The following is a 21345-nucleotide window of genomic DNA, read 5'->3' on the forward strand; positions in this document are numbered from 1 at the left end:
GTTAGTTCATGCTCAGACGTACAATTACTGTTTTCAGCTCGTAGGCCCATCGTACCCAGCACTTGAACGGATCTAATGTCGCACGCATGTCCAAGAAAATTCTAGCAATGCCGACAGCGCTACAGACATTAGAACGATAGGACTGTCGTAGACAATAGTCCAGCAACATTATTAACCGCGGTCAGAGAGGCTAGGTCAAACAGATCAGTGCAACACATACACAGAACTACATGTACATCAAGCACAAAAGAAAAAGGAAAGAATGAAAAAGACGCGCCAATTGAGAGTTGAGAATTGCGGGTACGTACCGATGTGGTGAGGAAATAGCGGGTCAGAGACACTCCGTATACTGGACTGCGAAGCGTGAATACACGTGTGTTTTAAAAGGTGTCATGCTGTGCATGGTGTAATGGCGGATTGAGCATGTAGCGGTTAGAAAACACTCTGTCTACTGGTGTTCGCGTAGCAATGGACCATTGACCTGCAATGTGGCAGGGTCGTTTAAACTGACATACATGTACTGAAGTACATGTGATGATAGTGCAAAACTGGCATACGTGTACTGACGGTGCTATTATAAACGGCATATTACATGATAGTGATAATGAAGTACTAGTATGCAACAGTATACAAGTCATGTACATGTACATGTACATGGCAATACCAATGACATGTACATCGTGTCTAGTTGAGTGCTCATGCATTGTGTGCATTCTATTGGTCAGATGCATCACGTGATTCAGGTCAACCTGGACCGCCAGTAATGTGCTCATCTGGTTTACTTCAAACTCCACCCACATCTTCGGTAAGCCGCCAAGGGGAGAGCATATCCCTCCGCAAAATCGAGGAGACACAACACCACCGACTCCTCGATCTCATCTTGCGCAGCCTGAACGGCCAATGTAGTACAGCGCTTTCAAAGCAGCTGACACCCGCAACCACGGCCACAACTCGACATCAAGCCAACGCCGGGCTCATTCTGCCGCTGGCCAGGACGAATATAGGCACTCGCCGACCGTTCTTCCGTGGACCTGCGCTGTGGAACACTCTGCCAGCCAGTGTACGTTCCTGCGAAGCCGTGGCCGATTTCGCAGCAGCCGTGTACCCGTACACTCTCAGGCCATAAACGTTTTTAATTAAAGAAGAGAAACAGTGATATGCACACACACACACGCGCGCACACACACACACACACACACACACACACGCACACACACACACACACACACACACACACACACACACACACACACACACACACACACACACACAAGAACAGTATGTATAGGCATTTTAACGAACGGTCGTTTCCTGGAAGCTCTGTTTGTCCAGTACATGAGATAAAACGTCTTTCTTGTTGTTTTCCCTTCTACATAGCTGCTTGCAGCATGGTAAACGACAGTATCATGGCCTTTACAGATTTTCATTGTACAGCACCTACATGTACATGTATTTGTAGTACTGTACCTCCCGGGATCAGTGTTTCCACTTGAAATAATGTTCACCAAAATGCCTCATTCTTAGCATTCTTTTATTCGCTTCCATGTAATTGGGCTTATTGCCCGTTTGATTTTGCGAATTCAAATAAAAAACAACAACAACAACAACAACAACAACAACAACAACAACAACAACAACAACAACAACAACAACAACAACAACAACATTAGAGAACAATAACAGTACGAACGGACAGCAGTCGACGGGAGACATGACTGTCTTTTGCCTTGCAGTCACTCGCGAAAGACATTCTTTTCTCCCGACTTCACACGAGCACAGCCAGACGCAAATGACTAAGAATCGTTCGTTCATGCACATAACTATAATACCGGTTCGGGTTTCAGCTCGTACACACATACATGCATACGCGCATCGCACGTAGCATGTGAACAGGATTATTAGACTGAGTCGCACGCATGTCCAAGACCATGCAGGGTGGTGTAGTAAGCATTACAGACTGCGGTTATAGCACCCCATCATCACTGGAGAATTGAGCTTATCAACCGTGGTAATGCTGGTCAACGGGTGAGTATTCAGGAGCGTTGAATTGCGCATAAAGTACTGGGTATTGCATTGAAGCTGAGCGTCTCCACCAGACCATGTCCTGTGTTGCATCCCTTTACACGATTACATACTTGATCAATCACCTACATGTACATGTACTAATGGCAATGGTCGCACGGCGTGATTAATGCCCCTGGTATAATACAGAAGAACTAATCGGTCACGGATCTGCACGCATACTTCGAGTTACTACAATTACATGTAGTACCTAGTTTACTGATAATACAGTGGGTGTTTGTCAACCAATGTCAAGTGAGGCGTATGAAACAAGAGCAAGAACAATGAAGTACGTTTGCTCCTGCCTGTAATTTACCTGAAGAGAGGGAACGAGAATTTACTTGTGAAAATCAAGTTGTTGAAGAGTCTGACATTTGTGCTGCTACTGAGTGTTAATATAGATTTTTGTCTCCAACGAAAGTGTGTCCGGTGATCAGCCTTAGCGACTTCGATAAGCTCAATTCTCCTTTGATTTTAGAATGTTACTGTGGGAGTCTGCATTGCCTACTACACCATCCTGTGCAATGTTATGGTTTTTGACAAAACTAACTCTGTTCATGTCCTAAAAATGTAGGTGAAAACTGAAACTGTTCGTCTGAGCATGAACAAACGATTCTGGTTCATTAATTTTGTTTATGGCTGCGCTCGTGAAAAGTTGTGAGAAAAGAACGTCTTTCCATTGTGAATGCAAGACCCAGGACAGTCATGTTTCCCCTCGCCTGCTGTCCGTTCGTACTGTTATTGTTGTCTAATGTTGTCATGAATTCTCATGCACGACGCGAGAATGGATCCTGCGTGGCAGCGTGAATTCACATGCACAGCCTGAGAAGGGAGCATGCGTGGCAACGTTCTTGGAAGAGGCAGGTATTTCCAGTGTGAAGGCTGCGGACTACGAGGCTAACTATGCAGCTACATGGACTGCAAGCGGACATGTCTGGACAGCATTGTGTCCACGCGACGTGCTGATGAGAATTCATGCACTGGGTAACCAGGGTAACCCGTCATACATCGTAAAGTGTTAACAGTATTTTCTGTGCGCCATTCACTCTGCGCTATGTCCCGTCAACGGGTTACTGACACCGATAGCAGGTACGAGAGCATGTGTGGTGCAGGCTATGCTGTCCGCTTGCCGTCCCTGTAGCTGCATAATTAGCCTCGTAGTCCGCAGCCTTCACACTGGAAATACCGGCCTCTTCCAAGAACGTTGCCACACATGTTCCCTTCTCAGGCTGTTCATGTGAATTCATGCGCGCACTCAACAAAAGTAACAGCACGAACGGACAGTACAGTAGACGAGGGGAGACATGACCTTCCAGTATTATTCATCTACCCAGGTGAAAGACGTCCTTTCCCCCAACTTTACACGAGCACAGCCATGAACGAATGATCTAGTATCGTTGCTCAGATAAACCTTTACTCTGCAGGTAGAGCTTGCACACCCAATGTACGGCAGCATATGGAGTGGGTTAGTGTAGGAGGCATGTCCAAGAGCAGCTTGTGCAGGGTGGTGTAGTGAGCAATCCAGACTCCCACAAAAAACATCCCATTTTCTCTGGACACTTGAGCTTACAGACGGTGGCAAGATCGATCAGCTCGGAGTGTGGACTACTTGTATTAAAAGTACGGGGTATTGCATTGAAGCTGCCTGTTCCCGCCAGACCACTTCCCGACGCATCACTTCACTTGACACGATCACAGTGCACATCAGTCACGGACCATTGGCATTGGTCATACAGGTATTTCCTGCTACCTGCCTGATACCGCGGTTTGCGTTTGTCAATCAACGTCCACGGAGGAGGTGTGTTCAGTTCACGTTTTCAATTTATCAGTGCAATTATGTCAATCTACAGGTAGGTGCATAAAGCACAAGCGGATATACTGTACGATGTTGATGTGCACTTAGTAGCAGTATTACTATTTACACGGACAATCCCCACAGACTGTAAATCTTTCTACAGGGTACCCTCATCATTATCTGACTTACCTAGGGTTTTTATTTTTTTCTACAAAATCCACATATCACCATTATTCGCCCCAGTGTCTGGAGATATGTGGATTTGGTAGAAAAAAGAAAAAGAAAAACCTTTGATAAGTCAGATAATGATGACGTCACACGTGATCAGAGAGCAAGAGAAGCATAGCATAGCCCGTACAATCGCTGGCCAAGGCTCAACGGGACCCCTTACTAGCCTCCACGACAGCCAGGGAGGCACAGCCATCCATTTGAGGCTGCCAAACTCGGCGAGCCCCACGCAGACACGTGACACTCGAACGCAGCAGGGCGAAAGCCAGCCTGCAGCGGAGGTGGGCAATTAGCAAAGAATACGCCTCCCTCCCACGTAGCTAGGTAAGTACACTTGACGTAATACTCGTCTATTGATGATGTTCACTGGAGATGACACGTAGACTCGCACATGGTGATACTGGTACAGAATTATACAGGTATATGTGCCGTAAATTAATGTCGCGTAGCCGGACTTATTCCTGTAGAAGCCGACATCAGGATCATTGGCCCGTGATTAATTACCTCTGTAACCGTGTGAAGGGATGCGTCAGGACATGGTCTGGTGGAGACGCTCAGCTTCAGTGCAATACCCTGTACTTTATACGCAATTCTACACGCCTGAAAACTCACCCGTTGATCAGCCTTACCACCGTTCCTAAGCTCAATTCTCCAGTGATGATGGGGTGCTAGTACCGCAGTCTGTGATGCTTACTACATCACGCTGCACATTATTATGGTCCTGGGCATGGGTGCGACTCTAACCCTGTTCATATGCTCCGCACAATGCGTGTATAAGTACGAGTTGAAACCGAACCCGTATATATGTGCATGAGCTAACGATTCTAAGTCATTTGCGTCTGGCTGTGCTCGTGTGAAGTCAGGAGGAAAGATCGTCTTTCACGAGTGACTGCAAGGCAAAAGGCAGTCATGTCTCCCCTCGTCTTCTGTCCGTTCGTACTTTTATTGTTGTCTAATGTTGTCATGAATTCTCATGCACGGCGCGAGAATGGATCCTGCGTGGCAACGTTCTTGGAAGAGGCAGGCATTTCCAGTGTGAAAGCTGCGGATTACGAGGCTAAATATGCGCAACAGGGACTGCAAGCGGACAACATTGCCTCCACTCGACGTGCTCTCGTACCTGTTATCGGCATCAGTAACCCGTCGGACGTTGTCCAACTTCTACATTGTTTTTCAGTGCCGAATACATCGTGCGCTACATACCGATTTTGCAGTGGAAAAGGTCAGTGTGTGCTGAAACCGTCCACCACACCGTCTTATGAATGTTCCTGTCAGGCTGGTTACTATGGCGATGAATGTCAGAATGACATGTGTCTGGAGGATGGAAGTGACTCTACCTGCCAAAATGGCGGAACATGTTTTCGTATCTCCGCTGCTCCGTTCTACCGTTGCAAGTGTGCAGAGAATTACGTAGGAGAGCGGTGTGAAAGAGCTAAAGATCACTGCAGTCCTCATAATCCTTGCGCTCATGGAGGCAGATGTCGTAGCTTGAAAGCTGATTTCCTCTGTGAATGTCCTAGAGGTCACGTGGGAAGAACATGCCAGGACCATCTACTCACAAGGCAAGAAATGGATAAAAGTTTCGAAACACTGGAGAGAGCTTTATTGCATCGAATGGACAGTCTCGAGAGCAGACTTCTCAACCAAGGCGAGAAGACATCGGAGGCAACGACCTTCACAGAAGAGTTCACCTCAGTGCCGACTACATCTTCATCAGAGGCGTCCACTCCCTCAGTCCAGGCGGCAGTTACGCTAACCACGCTGCGCTTTGTAGAGGAGTTCGGAAATTGGTATAGAGCGAAGGAGAGATGTGCGTCCCTTGGTGGAGTTCTTGCTGTACCCCGCAATGCCAGTGAACAAGACATTCTGCGAAGATTGACGGGTCATATTGATCGTTCTAGCTATATATGGCTTGGTGCGTCGGATTTGGAAGAAATGGGCATTTGGAGGAGGGTTGCAGATAACGTTACCTTAGACTACGTCCCTTGGGCGAGCAGTCAACCAAATAATAACAATGAACGATGCCTGGCTCAACGACACGCGTATGGGTGGTATGACAGACCCTGCGGAGGCAGTAGGTCCCAGAGTGTCAGGGATGTAGGGTTCTTATGCCGCTTGCCCTGATGAATTTATTTTTTTATCCTGCACGCCATGCACTTCACTCGTCACATTCCACAGTAGCAGCGGCCTTGAACTACTACATCGGTGACATGTATGCAGCAAACACAGGAAAGAGAAAGAAGACCCTCTGACAGCTGAAGTAACCATTCATTCAAAGTGATACGCCAGGAACTGATCATCAAGTAGTACTGTTAGTTATACATGTACATGTACATGTAGTACTTCAATAGCACTATCATGTTATGCCGTTTTTATTAGCACCGTTAGTACACGTATATGCCAGTTTAGCACTATCATGCCAGTTTAGCACTATCACGTCAATTTGGCACTATTACTACAATCGTGGACATGTATGTCAGTTTAAACGGCCCTGCAACATTGCAGGCTAATGGTCCATTGCTACGCGAACACCAGTAGACATAGTGTTTTCTAACCACTAACATGCACAACCCGCCATTACACTATGCACAGCTGCCTGACACCTTTTAAAAAGACCTACATTCACGCTTCGCAGTCCAGCGTACAGAGTGTGTGTTACCCGCTATTGCCTCACCACATCGGTACGTACCCGCAATTCTCAACTCTCACTTGACTGCCCAATCCTTTTCATTCTTTCCTTTTTTTTCTTTTGCGCTTGCTGTAGTTCTGTGCGTGTGTTGCAGTGATCTGTTTGACCCATCCTCTCTGACTGCGCTTAATTACATGTATGTTGCTGGACTATTGTCAGCATTGACTACGACAGTCCTATTGTTCTAATGTCTGCAGCGCTGCCTGCTTTGCTAGAATTGTCTTGGACTTGCGTGCGACGTTAGATCTGTTCAAGGGCTAGGTACGATGGGCCTACGAGCTGAAAACAGTAATTGTACCTCTGAGCATGAACAATCAATTCTAGGCCATTTTGCGTATGGCTGTGCGCGTGTAAAGGTCGGATAAGTGAACATCTTTCACGAGTGAATGCAAGACCAAAACCAGTCATGTTTCCCCTCGTCTACTGTGCGTTCGGACTGTTACTGTTGCATGTTAGGTGCATGCGTGAATTCACATGCACGCAGCACAGCCTGAGAATGGCTCATGTGTGAAAACGTTCTTGGAAGGAGCAGGTATTTCCAGTGTGAAATCTGCGCCGGACTACGATACTAAAAATATGCGCAACATGGACTGCAAGCGGACAGGATTGCCTCCACTCGACTTGCTCTCGTACATGGTTATCAGCATCAGCAACCAGTGTACATACTTTCACCCACTAAGACACTAAGACTGCGATCATCAGAAAACAATAATGAGTATATCTGGATCATTATTAGTATCAAGAGTCCGCTCTTGTTAGTATCAAGAGTCCACTCTTGTTAGTATCAAGAGTCCACTCTTGTTAGTATCAAGAGTCCACTCTTGTTAGTATTCATTACTTGTTCTAATACATGTATATACCCACATAGCAAAGACTAGTGTAATCGACAGCATCATGGCGCAAATCTAAAAGGTGCGAATTTTATTAATAAGCTTTACGATGTCTAACGGGTTTCGCTGTGCATGTAAATTCATGCATGCACTAGTATCAGCCCGAGCGAACAGTAGACGAGGGGAAACGAGACTGTCCTGTGAGTGGGTCTTGCATTCACTCCGGAAAGATGTTCTTTTCTCCCAACTAATGTGTTACTTTTCACTAGCACAGCCATAAACAAATGAACACTGTAGAATCGTTCGTTCATACTCACATGTACGGGTACAGCTTTCAGGTCGTAACGCCATATTTGAGAGGTTAAGATGCACGTAATTTCTGACGTGACGCGAAAGTTCAGCTCGCGTTATTTGCTCACGCGCCGAAAAATCAACGCGAGTGACCTGCTGCTCACGTCGAAATTTGGAGTTTTACGCCAAATTTGACATGAAATTGCGCGTCACGTCGGAAATAACGTGCATCTTAACCTCTCTATTTCCTACTGTACATTGCAGCACATGAGCAGAGATACAAAGTGTTGTGCACTTGTCAAAAACCATAACATTGCACAGGATGGTGCACATGTAGCAAGCAATAATAGTATTAATACAGACTCCCACAGAAACATTCCAAAATCAAAGGAGAGCGTATCGAAGTTGCTTTTTAAAAAGGCCCATCAGCTGAAAACGTTTCCTTGGGGACAAAAATCTATACTAGTACATTAGCACTCGCAGGCTCTTCAACAACATGGCTTTCACAAGTACACTTTCGTGCCCTCTCTTCAGGTGAAATACAGGCAGGAGCAAACATAATTATTATTTTCATTGTTCTTGCTCTTGTTTCATATGCCTCAGTTGACATTGATTGACAACTTGACACAAACCGTAGTGTCGGTTAGGTACTAGCGACTTGAGGTATGAGCGCGAACGGTCGTCCATAACTGATTAGTTCTGTAATACCAGTGCCAGGGGCACGAATCGCCCAGTACAGTACGACCATTGGTCCGTGATCAGTCCTGGAAATCGCCTAGTTAGGACAATGTGTATGTACGGGTCCCACGTGATGAAAACATTACGTCAGAAGGAGAAATATAACGCCAAGGCGGAGCTGGACCCTGTCTCACAGCACGCGGTGGTCATAACAAAAGGGAAAATGAACTTTTTTTCAAAAAATCTCCGTTCCTTTCCTTTCGTCCAGCATTTGTTTTACTTCCGTTTTTGATTGTACAATGTCACTCAACGCCTCATCCCCGTCGACTCGTAAGAGAAAGATAACTGGCTATCGCCGACAAAGTCAAGCGCCTGAGCTGCCTCAGCAAACGTAAAAATGGCTTGATTCGAGCGGTAAGTATCCTCTATCCTCTACCTTGTTGTACATTGCGAACTTTCACCTGATAAGTTTCTTGTGTTTACATCTTTGTGTTGACGCAGGGCATGGAGCTTCATGAAGCTACACACGCCAAAGTGCTAGTTCTGGTGATATCTCCATCAGGTGTTGAGCACCTATAGGCTATATAGCAGCAGTCCGGTAGACGACTTCTTTCCAGCAATTAAAAAATCGAATTCCCCACCTCCTGCCCCTACAACTTTGTTTGTTTTCTGGGAGTGGGCTAGGTGGGGCAGGTACGGACGTCCTTGCTGGTGCATACAGCTCGTGCTGGACGACTTCTGGCTTGCAGTCGGCCACAGCTCTGCACCCTCTGCAGATCGAGGAAACAGGACGTCGAGCAATACTGGAGAGGACGTTCAGCACAGCCCTTCTCGTTATAGTGTTGGCGGACGAGGAAGGGCTTTCACAATCCGAATGGAAGGGTTAGGACAAGAGTAGTGTCCAGGAGTAACACTAACTCTACGCTTAGAGCGCCGCGTCTGGATACCACTCTTCTTCATTGCCTCAGCTCAATAAACTACGACAAACTGTGATAAATTCGTTCCAAGCGATCTATTTTCTTCACTTTTTGAAAAATCGGCACATGAAAGTGAATTTTTTTTTCACTGGATATCTCAAGGAGTCCTATTACTCTCATCTCCGCATGCACAGAATCTCCGCAACTCAGCAGGTTTTTCCGCATTGGACATGCAAGGGAAAGAAATTTGCTGATTCACGGTGCTTACAAATCCATGTTCACTTTGTGCAGGAAAAAATATGACGCTTGCAGACGCGTACGCACCGTACGTGATTTCCAAGGAAACCTCCGATGCCCTAACTAGGCGATTTCCCAGACCTGGTGATTGATTACCTCTATGACCGTGTAAAGGGGTGGTGTAAAGAGATGCGTCAGGACAGTCATGGTCTGATGACTTAAGCATCGAAGCACAGCAGCAGCAGTATAGCAGCTGCAGCAGCAATAATAACAACAGCAAACATAGAGAGGAGGACAGGCCAGGACACACAACGAGGAGCAGGAATGGTAAAAAAAACGGGTAAAAGGCTGAACATTATACACAAACGCATTTCCCCAGAAAGAGTGAGAAAAACGGGGAAAAAATTAGTTAGAAATTTTACAGATTGCCGGCCGGCGGGGATGTTAGCTGAAGCATGAAGAGAGATGAGCAAGAACCAGGGAGTAGTAGTAAAACACCGGTATTTTACTACTCCTGGCGAGAACAGCAGCAGCAGGATGCAATATCATGGTTAGTGGAATTACCGGGTACTAGTGCCCTGCCTAGGCCCACAGGCACTGGGCAGCAGGCCAGCAGCCGAGCACCACCACCAGCGAGAGCTGGCTGAACGCACAGTGACTTGGAAACGTAACCGGACGATGCGCACAGGGCAGGGCACGGTGCCCCGGGGAGGGAGATGATTGGATCAAGAACTCGAAGGCTGAACAAACAAGGCCACATTAGAGCGGGACGAGGTGGAATGTAGAACAAGGTGCCGCACACAGTGGATACCAGGGAGTCGGTATTAATACGACTCCCTGGTGGAAACAAATGTATTCGTATTATAGAAGCATGAACACCACACATAGAGAAATGTTAAGCCAGGGTTTGGTCAGTCCGTGGCGCACAGAGAATGTTAAGCCAGCGTGTCGTGCGTCCACAGCACATGCAGATATGCTAAGCCCCAGGGTATTGTGAGGCCACGGCACACAGAGAATGTCTTTTAAAAGGTCGGGTGTCGTGGGTCCGCGGCACGCAGAGAAAGCTGAGCAAGGGTGTTGTGGGTCCACAGCACAAACAGATTCGCTCAGACAGGGCGTTGTCAGTCCACGATACGCACAGAAGGTTTAGCCAGCCTGCCGTGCGTCCACAGCACACACACACACACACACAGAATGCTTGGCAAGAGAGTGGCGTGCGTCCACAACGCACAGAGAATGTTTTAAAGACGGGGTGTCGTCCGTCAACGGCACATAAAAATGTGCTAAACGAGGGTGTGGTCAGTCCACGGCACACACACAGAGCGCTGGGCAAGAGAGTGGTGTGCGCCCACAACACACAGGGAATGTTAAGACAGGGTGTCATAAGTCCACACAGCACATACAGATAACACTAAACGAGGGTGCCGTCCGTCAACGGCACACACAGATATGCTAAACAAGGGTCTGGTCAGTCCACGGCACACACACACAGACAGAGGGCAAGTGAGTGGCGCGAGTCCACGGCACGACGGCCAGCGTTGCACGGGCACAACGCTTGCACGCGCTCTTGTTATTCCCAGTACGGGTAGGCCTTGCTGCGGTCGTCCACTTGGAACTGCGCCTGGCGCAATCGCGGAATGGCACCTGGACAGCAGCACGTGTGCAAACACATGAGTATACAAACAAGTGACTATATAAACTAGGGCTGAAACGATTATACCAATGACTGAAAGACATGTATAATATAACGAGGAAGTAAATCTAACGTTTTAACTAGGGGTGAAACGATTCGGGTAAGGAATTGGTTTTGGAAATGCCAGCTGAAAAGAATCGGGTACCCGTTCCGTCAAATTTTGAAACGAAATATCGGAAAATCTTGTTCTCTTACAAATACATGTACACGTCAAGTGTACTCAATATTTTACCTTACGATCACCGCTCTTGCAAGGACCAAATGGTTCCCCTGGTCATTATCTTCTTCGCACATGGACTCTCCGATGTCTCGTTCTTGCTCGTAAACATGTTTTCAAAAAAAACTTATTGTCACGAACGCATTTTGTCGGTCTGGAGAAAGGAGTGCATGGAACCGATACCCGAACTGTGGAAAACTATGCTGGCGGTAGGGTACCCGAACATGAAAAACATGGAACCGTTTCACCCCTAGTTTTAACGGATAACATTTCTTCGTTATAATAAGATCCGTTAAGGCCGTACTGCTTCATATAATGTTGTGTGTGGATATGCCGGAATACTGCAAGATCGTTAACATATCTTCTCGTTAACCTACGAATTATGGACAATCGTTAAATTTGCGACTCGTTATAATAACATGGCTTACAGTGCTCGGTAATCGATCGATAATCCCTTTAATAACAGTCAACTAATCATTACGTTCTAGATTACTCGTTAGGGATTTTGGGTCCAAGAAGTATGATGTCAGCCACGTTGGTTCCACTGTCCACACATGATACGATCACTTTCCGCACAAATTTAGTTAAATCAAAAAGATGCGAAGCCATTCTAGTGCTGCTGGATGAGCGAAGATTGCCAACATTTGTGTCTTCAGTGGCCTGACAACACAGTTAGAAAATGGAGCCACTGTGCATACATGATACTAGTACAACCCTCTCGTGCAAGGACTTACGTGATTCCAGGGCGTCTTCAGCTGCTTCCATCTCGGCTGCTTGAATACTGGATAAAATATGCAGAAACATCACAGGCAATAAATAAGATAAAAATTCACACATTGCACTGGTGCAAACTTCGCTTTTTGTACTTGCTGGCTGCTGAATTTCTACCTGAAACCGTAATAGCTACATGTATATAAGTGTGTGTTTTAGTTATTACATTTATATGTGACGGCGTTCCACTGATGACAGTCACAAGAAAACGTTATGGAACTTAACTTTCTTCATTTTTTGCTGTTGTTATGAGTGCACAATTTATCTTATTTATTGCCATTTTACGACTATTGTCTCCTCGTCGATTGTTTAAACATCACGGGGATAAGATTAAAAAATCAAGCCGGTACAGACAAGATGAGTGTGGAGGATTAGCAAGACGAAATTCGCGTTCGTGTTCGCGAACATTTTCGGCCCGCGAACTGGATTGTGAACGTTCGCATTTTTCGTTCGGAAAAGTAGTCGAAACACGAATCGCGGATTCGTGTGAGGACAGTCATAAATTTACTACTCTGTACTGTCTGTACACAATGTACGTCGTGTGAACGTCATGCATGTGCGAATTCTGTTTGCTAATCCTTCTCATAACGCGAATTCTGTCACTGAGTTCGACTTTCCTTGGAGAGCGGACACTAACGCGAATTTCGTCTTGCTAATCCTCCGTACTATCACTGGTATGAGTGACAATGGTCACTTTGTGTGTATTTCTGTTTCATATGGTAAGCCACTTTTAAAGCCACCATACACATTACTCAAACTCAGGAAATAGCACTATTATTATTATCACTCAGGCTGCAATATTCAATGACACATAGACATATTCATAAATGACATATCTTCAATACCCATGACTGCATGAGCTACATTGTATAATAGATAATTATATCATTATATCATCGTTCTAGCTCAATTTCTTTCCCCTGTCATAGTCCTGTTTATCATGTTCAGCATAAGCGAAGTTGTGGATCATGCTTGCATGGTTGACTCCAACGCGTACATGCAAGTAATAATATTAATAATAATAATAATGAAATTGAAGACACCACTGCAGCTGTACTTATGGTTGATAAATATAGCCATGCGATCGACCAGGCGCCAGGCGCGAACTGATGGTGGTGGTGGTGAGAAGGAGAGCTCTGTGCCAGAACTTTGCAGCCTAGAGAGCGTGTGTGGGCAGGCGTGTGTTTACCGCCATATTGCCAGGTGTGTCTTTACCACCATATTTATCAACCATAAGTACAGCTGCAGTGGTGTCTTCAATTTCATTCTCCCGAGTCAAGCTCCGTATGAAGACATCCAAGAAGAAGAAGATTGCCTGATGAGTCCAGCGGGGACGAAACGTACGTCGCAATCGAGCTATGTCGTTGCTGTGTCATCATCTATGTGCCATGCGCTACTTGATATACCAGCCTGCTATGCCGGATACCGCCAGCCATGCGATCGACCAGGCGCCAGGCGCGAACTGATGGTGGTGGTGGTGAGAAGGAGAGCTCTGTGCCAGAACTTTGCAGCCTAGAGAGCGTGTGTGGGCAGGCGTGTGTTTACCGCCATATTGCCAGGTGTGTCTTTACCACCATATTTATCAACAATAATAATAATAATTGTAGAAGAGAAAAGGACATATGGATACGAGTTAAGAGTAACTCTCCATCACTGTAACTGGATACTATATACAGTCAGAAAGTGCAATAACTAGGCACACAACTGACAGAGTACTGAAACATTCGACGTCCTGACACCTAGCTTCAACACATCTCCGTAGCGCTAACCGACAGCCTTCCAAGTTGGAAGGTTAGCGCTACGGAGATGTGTTGAAGCTAGGTGTCAGGACGTCGAATGTTTCAGTACTCTGTCAGTTTTGTGCCTAGTTATTGCACTTTCTGACTGTATATAGTATCATGTTACAGTGATGGAGAGTTACTCTTAACTCGTATCCATATGTCCTTTTCTCTTCTACATTTATTTATGGCTCAACATCCGAGTTTCAAATAATAATACACATTGCTGTAAACTGCCTAATGTTTGCCACGTAATAATGCTTGCTATTTTTTTTGCGAGAAGGGCAAAACGCAAATATTACCCATCGTGAAATCAAACTTCAACAGTGGCTGTACATGTGTTGCCACAGTGCTCCGCAAACATTTGCCATTGTAAACCCACTGGTTTTGAGAGATTGCAAAAATTCAGTGACGCTAACATTGGGCGGTTTACAGTATACGGAATTAATTAAGATGCGTAGGGAATATTCTAAATTCACGGTAGCGTTTTGCTAGAGTAGGACAAACGTACCTGTGCCCTGAGCCAACTCCGATACGCTTGCCTCGGAAAAACACGCCAACTGTAACGGTAGAAGGAAAACGACAAAAAAACACTATGATTCATTGCTGCAGCGTTTCATTCAGTTTGTCCATTCACAGTAGTGATTGGCTCTTCATTCGACCAGATTGGTGAGGTATCCACGCGAGTATCTGCGAGTCTCGAGCGGTCTTGTTCGGTGAACTGAAGAACTACACTCATCATGCCTTGGTTATCCGGACAACGAAGTTACGGGCACTCCAGTCTACTGGGGCACCCTTTGGGCCAAATAATACTACTCTTTTGTCACTTTTTGTGGAAATATTGACGTCTTGATATATGCCATATCTGTGGCCTTCGCCATCAAAATGAATGTGATGCAGAGTCGCGGACAGTGCCCAGTCCCGGATGTATGTGATTCGGAGTCGCGGACAGTGCCCAGTCCCGGACCACCCGGATAAGTGAGGTATGTGTGTACTACTAGTACTAACCAATACATGGTTGATGCAGTCATATACCGATGTGCAGCAACATCTCGTGAAGAGCAGCAGAACCCATGCATGCATGGTGTGTGCAAGTCTAGGGAGTGCCTTTGCAGCATGTGCCATGACAACAGCATGACGTAATCGCATGACGTAATCACGAGTCATGAACAGGAACTGCACGGGACGACAGTGTGGGCACCGAGTGTGTACAAGTCTAGAAGTACCTTGTCCCAGATGTGTCCGTACGAGCACGCAATGGTAAGTAACCATTATATCATTACACTCGCAAGGCTTACCTGTGAAAATCTTCTTGTGCGATGGCCCGCGCTCCTCCAGTTGCCTGCGGATAACAGGCAATGTATACAGATGGTATAAGAATGTGGAATACAGTAAACAAGCATGGAGCGGTATGAAACGGGTCAGCACCACAAAGCAATGGAGGTAAGCAGTGCAAACACTGTTGTTAGCTCAAGCGCCAACAAATACACCCACACCCACGCATGCACACACGCATAGTATACCCATCCATCCATCCATCCACTCAACCACCCATCCATATACTCACCCGCCCACCAACGCACGCGCAAGCAGACTTGCATGTACAAACGTGGGCACACCTCAGACCTCAGACATGCCCATCGCGGAAGCGATGATAGCGAACAGCTATGTTAGACATAGCAACTTGTGCTGGGATTACACCATTCAACAGCTTGCAAGGCTGATGAATTGACCGCCACTATTTTTAGCCTGGTATCCACCACACAGCTGTTTGAAGTGACTTTTTCTGGCCAGTGAATCCCTATTTTTCATTTTTCCATTTTTTTCTACACACACACCACACCACATACTCCGGCATACACTGGCTGTTGGTAACCACCCAGGAGAATGAAAGAAAAGTCAGGAAGAGTCTGAGAAAGAGAAGAAAGACGTGTGTGACCATAATCGTCGGGAATCGAACCCGCAACCTATCGATTCACACACACACACACACACACACACACACACACACACACACACACACACACACACACACACAAACGTACACACACCATGTACCATGTATACGCCCGTCACAAGAGACGCACGCAAATCTGCAAATGGACTGGATATGCAACCACAAAATTTCTCACATACGCACACACACACACACACACACACACACACACACACACACACACACACAAACACACACACACACAAACACGAACACACACACACACACACACGATTCCAAGACTCACCGATACGTGGGCATGGTGCTGGGTTGGTTATGGCGTCGCAGAGTCATTGCACTCTGCTGTAGCTTGCTCTTGGGATCAATCCAGTCACGCTTCTCTATCATATCCTAAACAGCAGTACCAGACAAAGAACATCTCAGAGCGGTGAACCAACAAACGGACATGCCAGTAGCAGGGTGCCTGCATTACTGCACACAATCTTCGACTAAGGCACATCCTCGCTGCCTGCCGATTACATACAGCCCTTTCCTCGCTGCATGGCCAATGTTTGCAAGCCAGTGACGCTGCACTGGTTAAAGAAAGCCAGGCGTGTGAATATAGCGCATGCGGCCAGCCTGCAGCATCATGATTATGATTATCCTTGCTATCTGCTGGACCATAGTTGGTGGCTCTGCCGAAACTGCCGATGACCCTGCGTCACCATAATATGCCGACTCAAGGTCATCGGGATTATGTTTGGTGGGGGGGGGGGGGGGGGGGGGTGCAGTGATATTATCACTGCAACCCCCACCACCCACACACCCCAGTACTTACAGGTAGTCTGGGGAAGAGGACGGTGTTGCACACTTCCACGGCTAGTTTCATACCGCGGTCCAGACACAGCGCAGCCAGGAAAGCTGTGCACAGACAACACAAGACGGCACAGTCAACTTTGCTGATAACGACAATTCGCGACTAACGACAGAATTTCCACGCCCAGAGCAAAGTCCCATCCAACTGTGAAATATAATTATAATGAGACTTCGGGTATAACGACACTTCGCGAATAAGGACACTTTTCTGATGCTCTGCTGAGTGTCGTTATAAGCGAAGTTGTCTGTGATCAGAAACAAAAAAGCACAGGGGTAAAACAAATAACTACCGTATTTCCCCGTAAGTTAGTACGTACTAACTTTCGAAGTTAGCAGCCACATGAGTACTAATTTTCGGGGGTGGTACTATCTTTCGGGGAGTACTTTTTTATCGGGGGTAAATGACACGCAGTGGGAAGCCTGCGCAACTCTAGTGTCCGTGCATATGATGTATGCACTGTACGGTGTCTGTACATGTAGGACGGGTACGAACTTACTATCTTTCGGGGGGAGCTGTCTTTCGGGGTGATAACCTCGGCAGTGGAAAGTGTATTTTTATAGGGGGGTTCTAAGTCATCGGGGAGAACTAACTTACGGGGAAATACGGTAGTGGTGTGCACGGGTAGTCGGGTACCCGTGCTACCCGTAAGGACCTCGGGCAGACGGGTGCAGAATAGTACCCAAAACCCCGCAGTCGCAGATGACATCACATACAGTGCACGTGTACAAATTCATGTAATACTCCGCATGTCTACCCAGTGTGTAAGAGATGGGGTGCAGTGTGGTGTTACCATGGAAACATTATCCGATAGGGTACCCGTCCTACCAGTGGAAAACTACCCGAACCCGATACCCGAAGAAAATGCTACCCGACTCAGCCCTACAAATAACCACAGGGGCTTTGTGCACATTTTTGGGCAGACCGGCAGAGACACAGAGAGAGAAAGAGAGAGAGAGAGAGAGAAAGAGAGAGAGAGAGAGAGAGAGAGAGAGAGAGAGAGAGAGAGAGAGAGAGAGAGAGAGAGAGAGAGAGAGAGAGAGAGAGAGAGAGAGAGAGAGAGAGAGAGAGAGAGAGAGAGAGAGAGAGAGAGAGAGAGAGAGAGAGAGAGAAGGGAGGCATAGAGTGAAAGAGAGACAATCAGCAGGTGATCGTGCAGGTAAAGAAGTCAAGACCAGAGTGCCCAGAAAGTATCTTACCTTCAAACAGATCAGCCAGAAGCTTTGTCTTGGCATTCATTTTCTACAGGTTGGCATAATCGTTGCAAAGCACATCACAGCGTGTTTCAAATCAGTGATGTAGTGTAAAACACAAACACACGCACACACACACGCACACACACACACACACACGCACACACACACACACACACACGCACGCACACACACACACGCACACACACCACATACACACACACACACACACCACATACACACACACACACACACCACATACACATACACACACACACACACACACACACACACACACACACACCACATACACACACACACACACACCTCAGACCTCAGACCTCAGACCTGCCCATCGCGGAAGCGATGATAGCGAACAGCTATGTTAGACATAGCAACTTGTGCTGGGATTACACCATTCAACAGCTTGCAAGGCTGATGAATTGACCGCCACTATTTTTAGCCTGGTATCCACCACACAGCTGATTGAAGTGACTTTTTCTGGCCAGTGAATCCCTATTTTTCATTTTTCCATTTTTTCTTTTTTTTCTTTCTTTTCTTTTTTTTCTACACACACACACCACACCACATACTCCGGCATACACTGGCTGTTGGTAACCACCCAGGAGAATGAAAGAAAAGTCAGGAAGAGTCCGAGAAAGAGAAGAAAGACGTGTGCGACCATAATCGTCGGGAATTGAACCCGCAACCTCTCGATTGGAATGCACATACCAATGCACCATATGGACACACACACACACACACACACACACACACACACACACACACACACACACACACACACACACACCACATACACACACACACACACACACACACACACACATATGCACACAGGCACACACACACACAGGCACACGCACACACACAACAACAATGACATCAACACACTAGTTGTGGTCAAGGGACACACGCGCACACACATGCACACACACACATACACACCATCACACACTAGTTGCGGTCAAGAAAGTGCTGGCCAGCGGAGTGAGAGGTAGGAGCAAGCCGGTAGTCAAGCTTGAGAGACTGAGGGTGGTGGTGGTGGGGTTGGGGGGGGGGGGGGGGGGGGGATGGAGGGAGTCCATGCAGATGGGTATACTCACAAATTTCTCAAAACTCGTTGCACGATGGTGGGCTTGGAAAATCGGGGGGGGGGGGGGGGGGGGAGTTGTCCGGGCTATGGGAAATTGTATGTGTACCCGCCTGGTTACTGTATCCCCCAAAGGGGCATACTCACAGATCTCTCCGGTCCAAAGTTTGTGTATTCCAGCAGCCCAAGATCATGTGTGACCTTGGCCAAGCACAGGTTGTTGACTAGGACACTGCGGAGCAACTGAACAGTCGAGAAAAAGGCACAACAGCACTTGAATGAACGCTCCAATATGTGTACATATTGCCTCACACACGTACACCAGAGCACTCTCAGTTTAGAGCACACACGATACATGGCAAGCATATATTAACCACTACTTCCACACAATCTTCATCCTCTTCGTTTTCTTGTTGGAAGTAGATCTGTACTCTACTGGACAGGCTGGAACCTCTCTCTGTGTTATAGTATGGGAGAGATGGCCAGGCGGGCTTACCGACAAGTGTCCTTCGTGATGCTCGGGAAAGTGCCGGTAAAGGTACTGTGACGTGGCAAACTGCAGCACGCTGTCACCGAGGAACTCCAGACGCTGATTGTGACCTCTGCCAGGGAGAGAACGCAGCGCGTACAGAGAACATAGAGAGGCGATCAGGGTTTTTGCAGAATTGTCACGGCCAGAAGGCGATTTTTGACATCTACGATGGAGAGAATGTGCATGTATGTACGTATGTATGTATGTATGTATGTATGTATGTATGTATGTATGTATGTATGTATGTATGTATGTACGTACGTATGTATGTATGTATGTATGTATGTATGTATGTATGTATAACCCATAACCATTCAGGTCGTAGGGGCGCCACTGCCACGTGTGTCATAGGGCAGCAGCATCAAAAAAAACAAAACAAACAAACAAAAAAAAAAGACAAAAAAGCATAGTGCAAACAGCGACAATCAGGTTTTTTTGCAGAATTGCCAAAGCCAGAAGGCCAGGATTGGAGGCTATAAACCTGATCAACAACAACATTCCACCAGGTAGGCAACTTCGGGAGAGCGGTTACACAATGAGATTTAATTAATCGCTGGGAATTTTTAGATAGAAAACATGGTGAAAATGGGGCACAAGTTATGCGTTAAGAGTCCACCAACTACAATGCGTTTCAAAAATATAGACGCATGATCAAAAAAAGAAAAGAAGTTATGCCAGCATCACTGCCACATAACATCTGTGACCAATTTGTGCATTGTGCACAAATTTTTCGAAATCGGGTGTTTGCTATACGATCACTTAAAAATCTATTTCGTGAGTAATTGGGGGAAGAACCTGAGCAACGTTTCGAAAAAAAGTCTCCAAAAGCTCCAGCCAAATTTGAATTATTTCAAAAATGCCATACGTTTATATTTTTGAAATGGACTGTAGACGAGATTGTGAACAGTCAGACGAGCACAAATCTATCACCGAACTGACGAGGAGTACTGAGACTTGTGCTCCACTGTTTTCCATGTTGTCAATTTAATATTACCTTGGTTCACCATCTGAATTTTTTTTAGATCTTGCACAATTGTACACAGACATACCGTTAAGTCTTGTATAAAAGCCGCGGCTTCTATGACTTTCTTGGTGAAATTTTGCAGGCTTCTATATGAGACAGGCTTCCATACAAGACAGGTATTTCTATGTATGTTAACACTAAAACCAGGCTTATGTGTGATTTGATGGGCCCAAAATTGCGGCTTCCATCCGAGGGCGGCTTCTATTCAAGTGCGGCTTTTATACAAGACTTTACGGCATCCGCACCACCACACATCCGTGAATTCGGATCACTTTGGAAATGATCGGAAATGCGCGGTCACGCAATTTTCATCCGTGTACGGCAACGGCTGTTTACGGCGCTGCATCTGCCACCCTGGTACAATCAGGCATGGTGTTGGCCTGGCACGAGCGAAACTTCTCGAAGCAGCTGGCTGGCTGTGTTTCTCAACACAATCGTAAGCCGGTGGTAATGCGGATATGTGTAAGCTTTACTCACAACGACGACCAAC

The 21345-nt window shown here is 46.5% G+C and overlaps 1 protein-coding gene across 1 annotated transcript in view; it reads right to left on the bottom strand.

Moving 5' to 3' along the window:
• Positions 1–9870: 9870 nt before the first annotated feature.
• The window catches only part of LOC135829616 (ribonuclease 3-like), a 49769-nt gene continuing 38294 nt past the window's right edge, over positions 9871–21345 (bottom strand). The window contains exons 27-35 of the mRNA XM_065342015.1: positions 19796–19901; positions 19447–19542; positions 18195–18237; positions 16960–17042; positions 16429–16532; positions 15484–15527; positions 14697–14745; positions 12371–12417; positions 9871–11370 (exon numbers count right to left, since the gene is read on the bottom strand). Coding sequence (XP_065198087.1) covers positions 11297–11370; positions 12371–12417; positions 14697–14745; positions 15484–15527; positions 16429–16532; positions 16960–17042; positions 18195–18237; positions 19447–19542; positions 19796–19901 — 646 coding nt within the window. The 3' untranslated portion in view covers positions 9871–11296. The remainder of the gene's footprint in view (positions 11371–12370; positions 12418–14696; positions 14746–15483; positions 15528–16428; positions 16533–16959; positions 17043–18194; positions 18238–19446; positions 19543–19795; positions 19902–21345) is intronic.

This window comes from Sycon ciliatum, chromosome 13, assembly GCF_964019385.1.
Source record: "Sycon ciliatum chromosome 13, ocSycCili1.1, whole genome shotgun sequence".
NCBI lineage: Eukaryota > Metazoa > Porifera > Calcarea > Leucosolenida > Sycettidae > Sycon > Sycon ciliatum.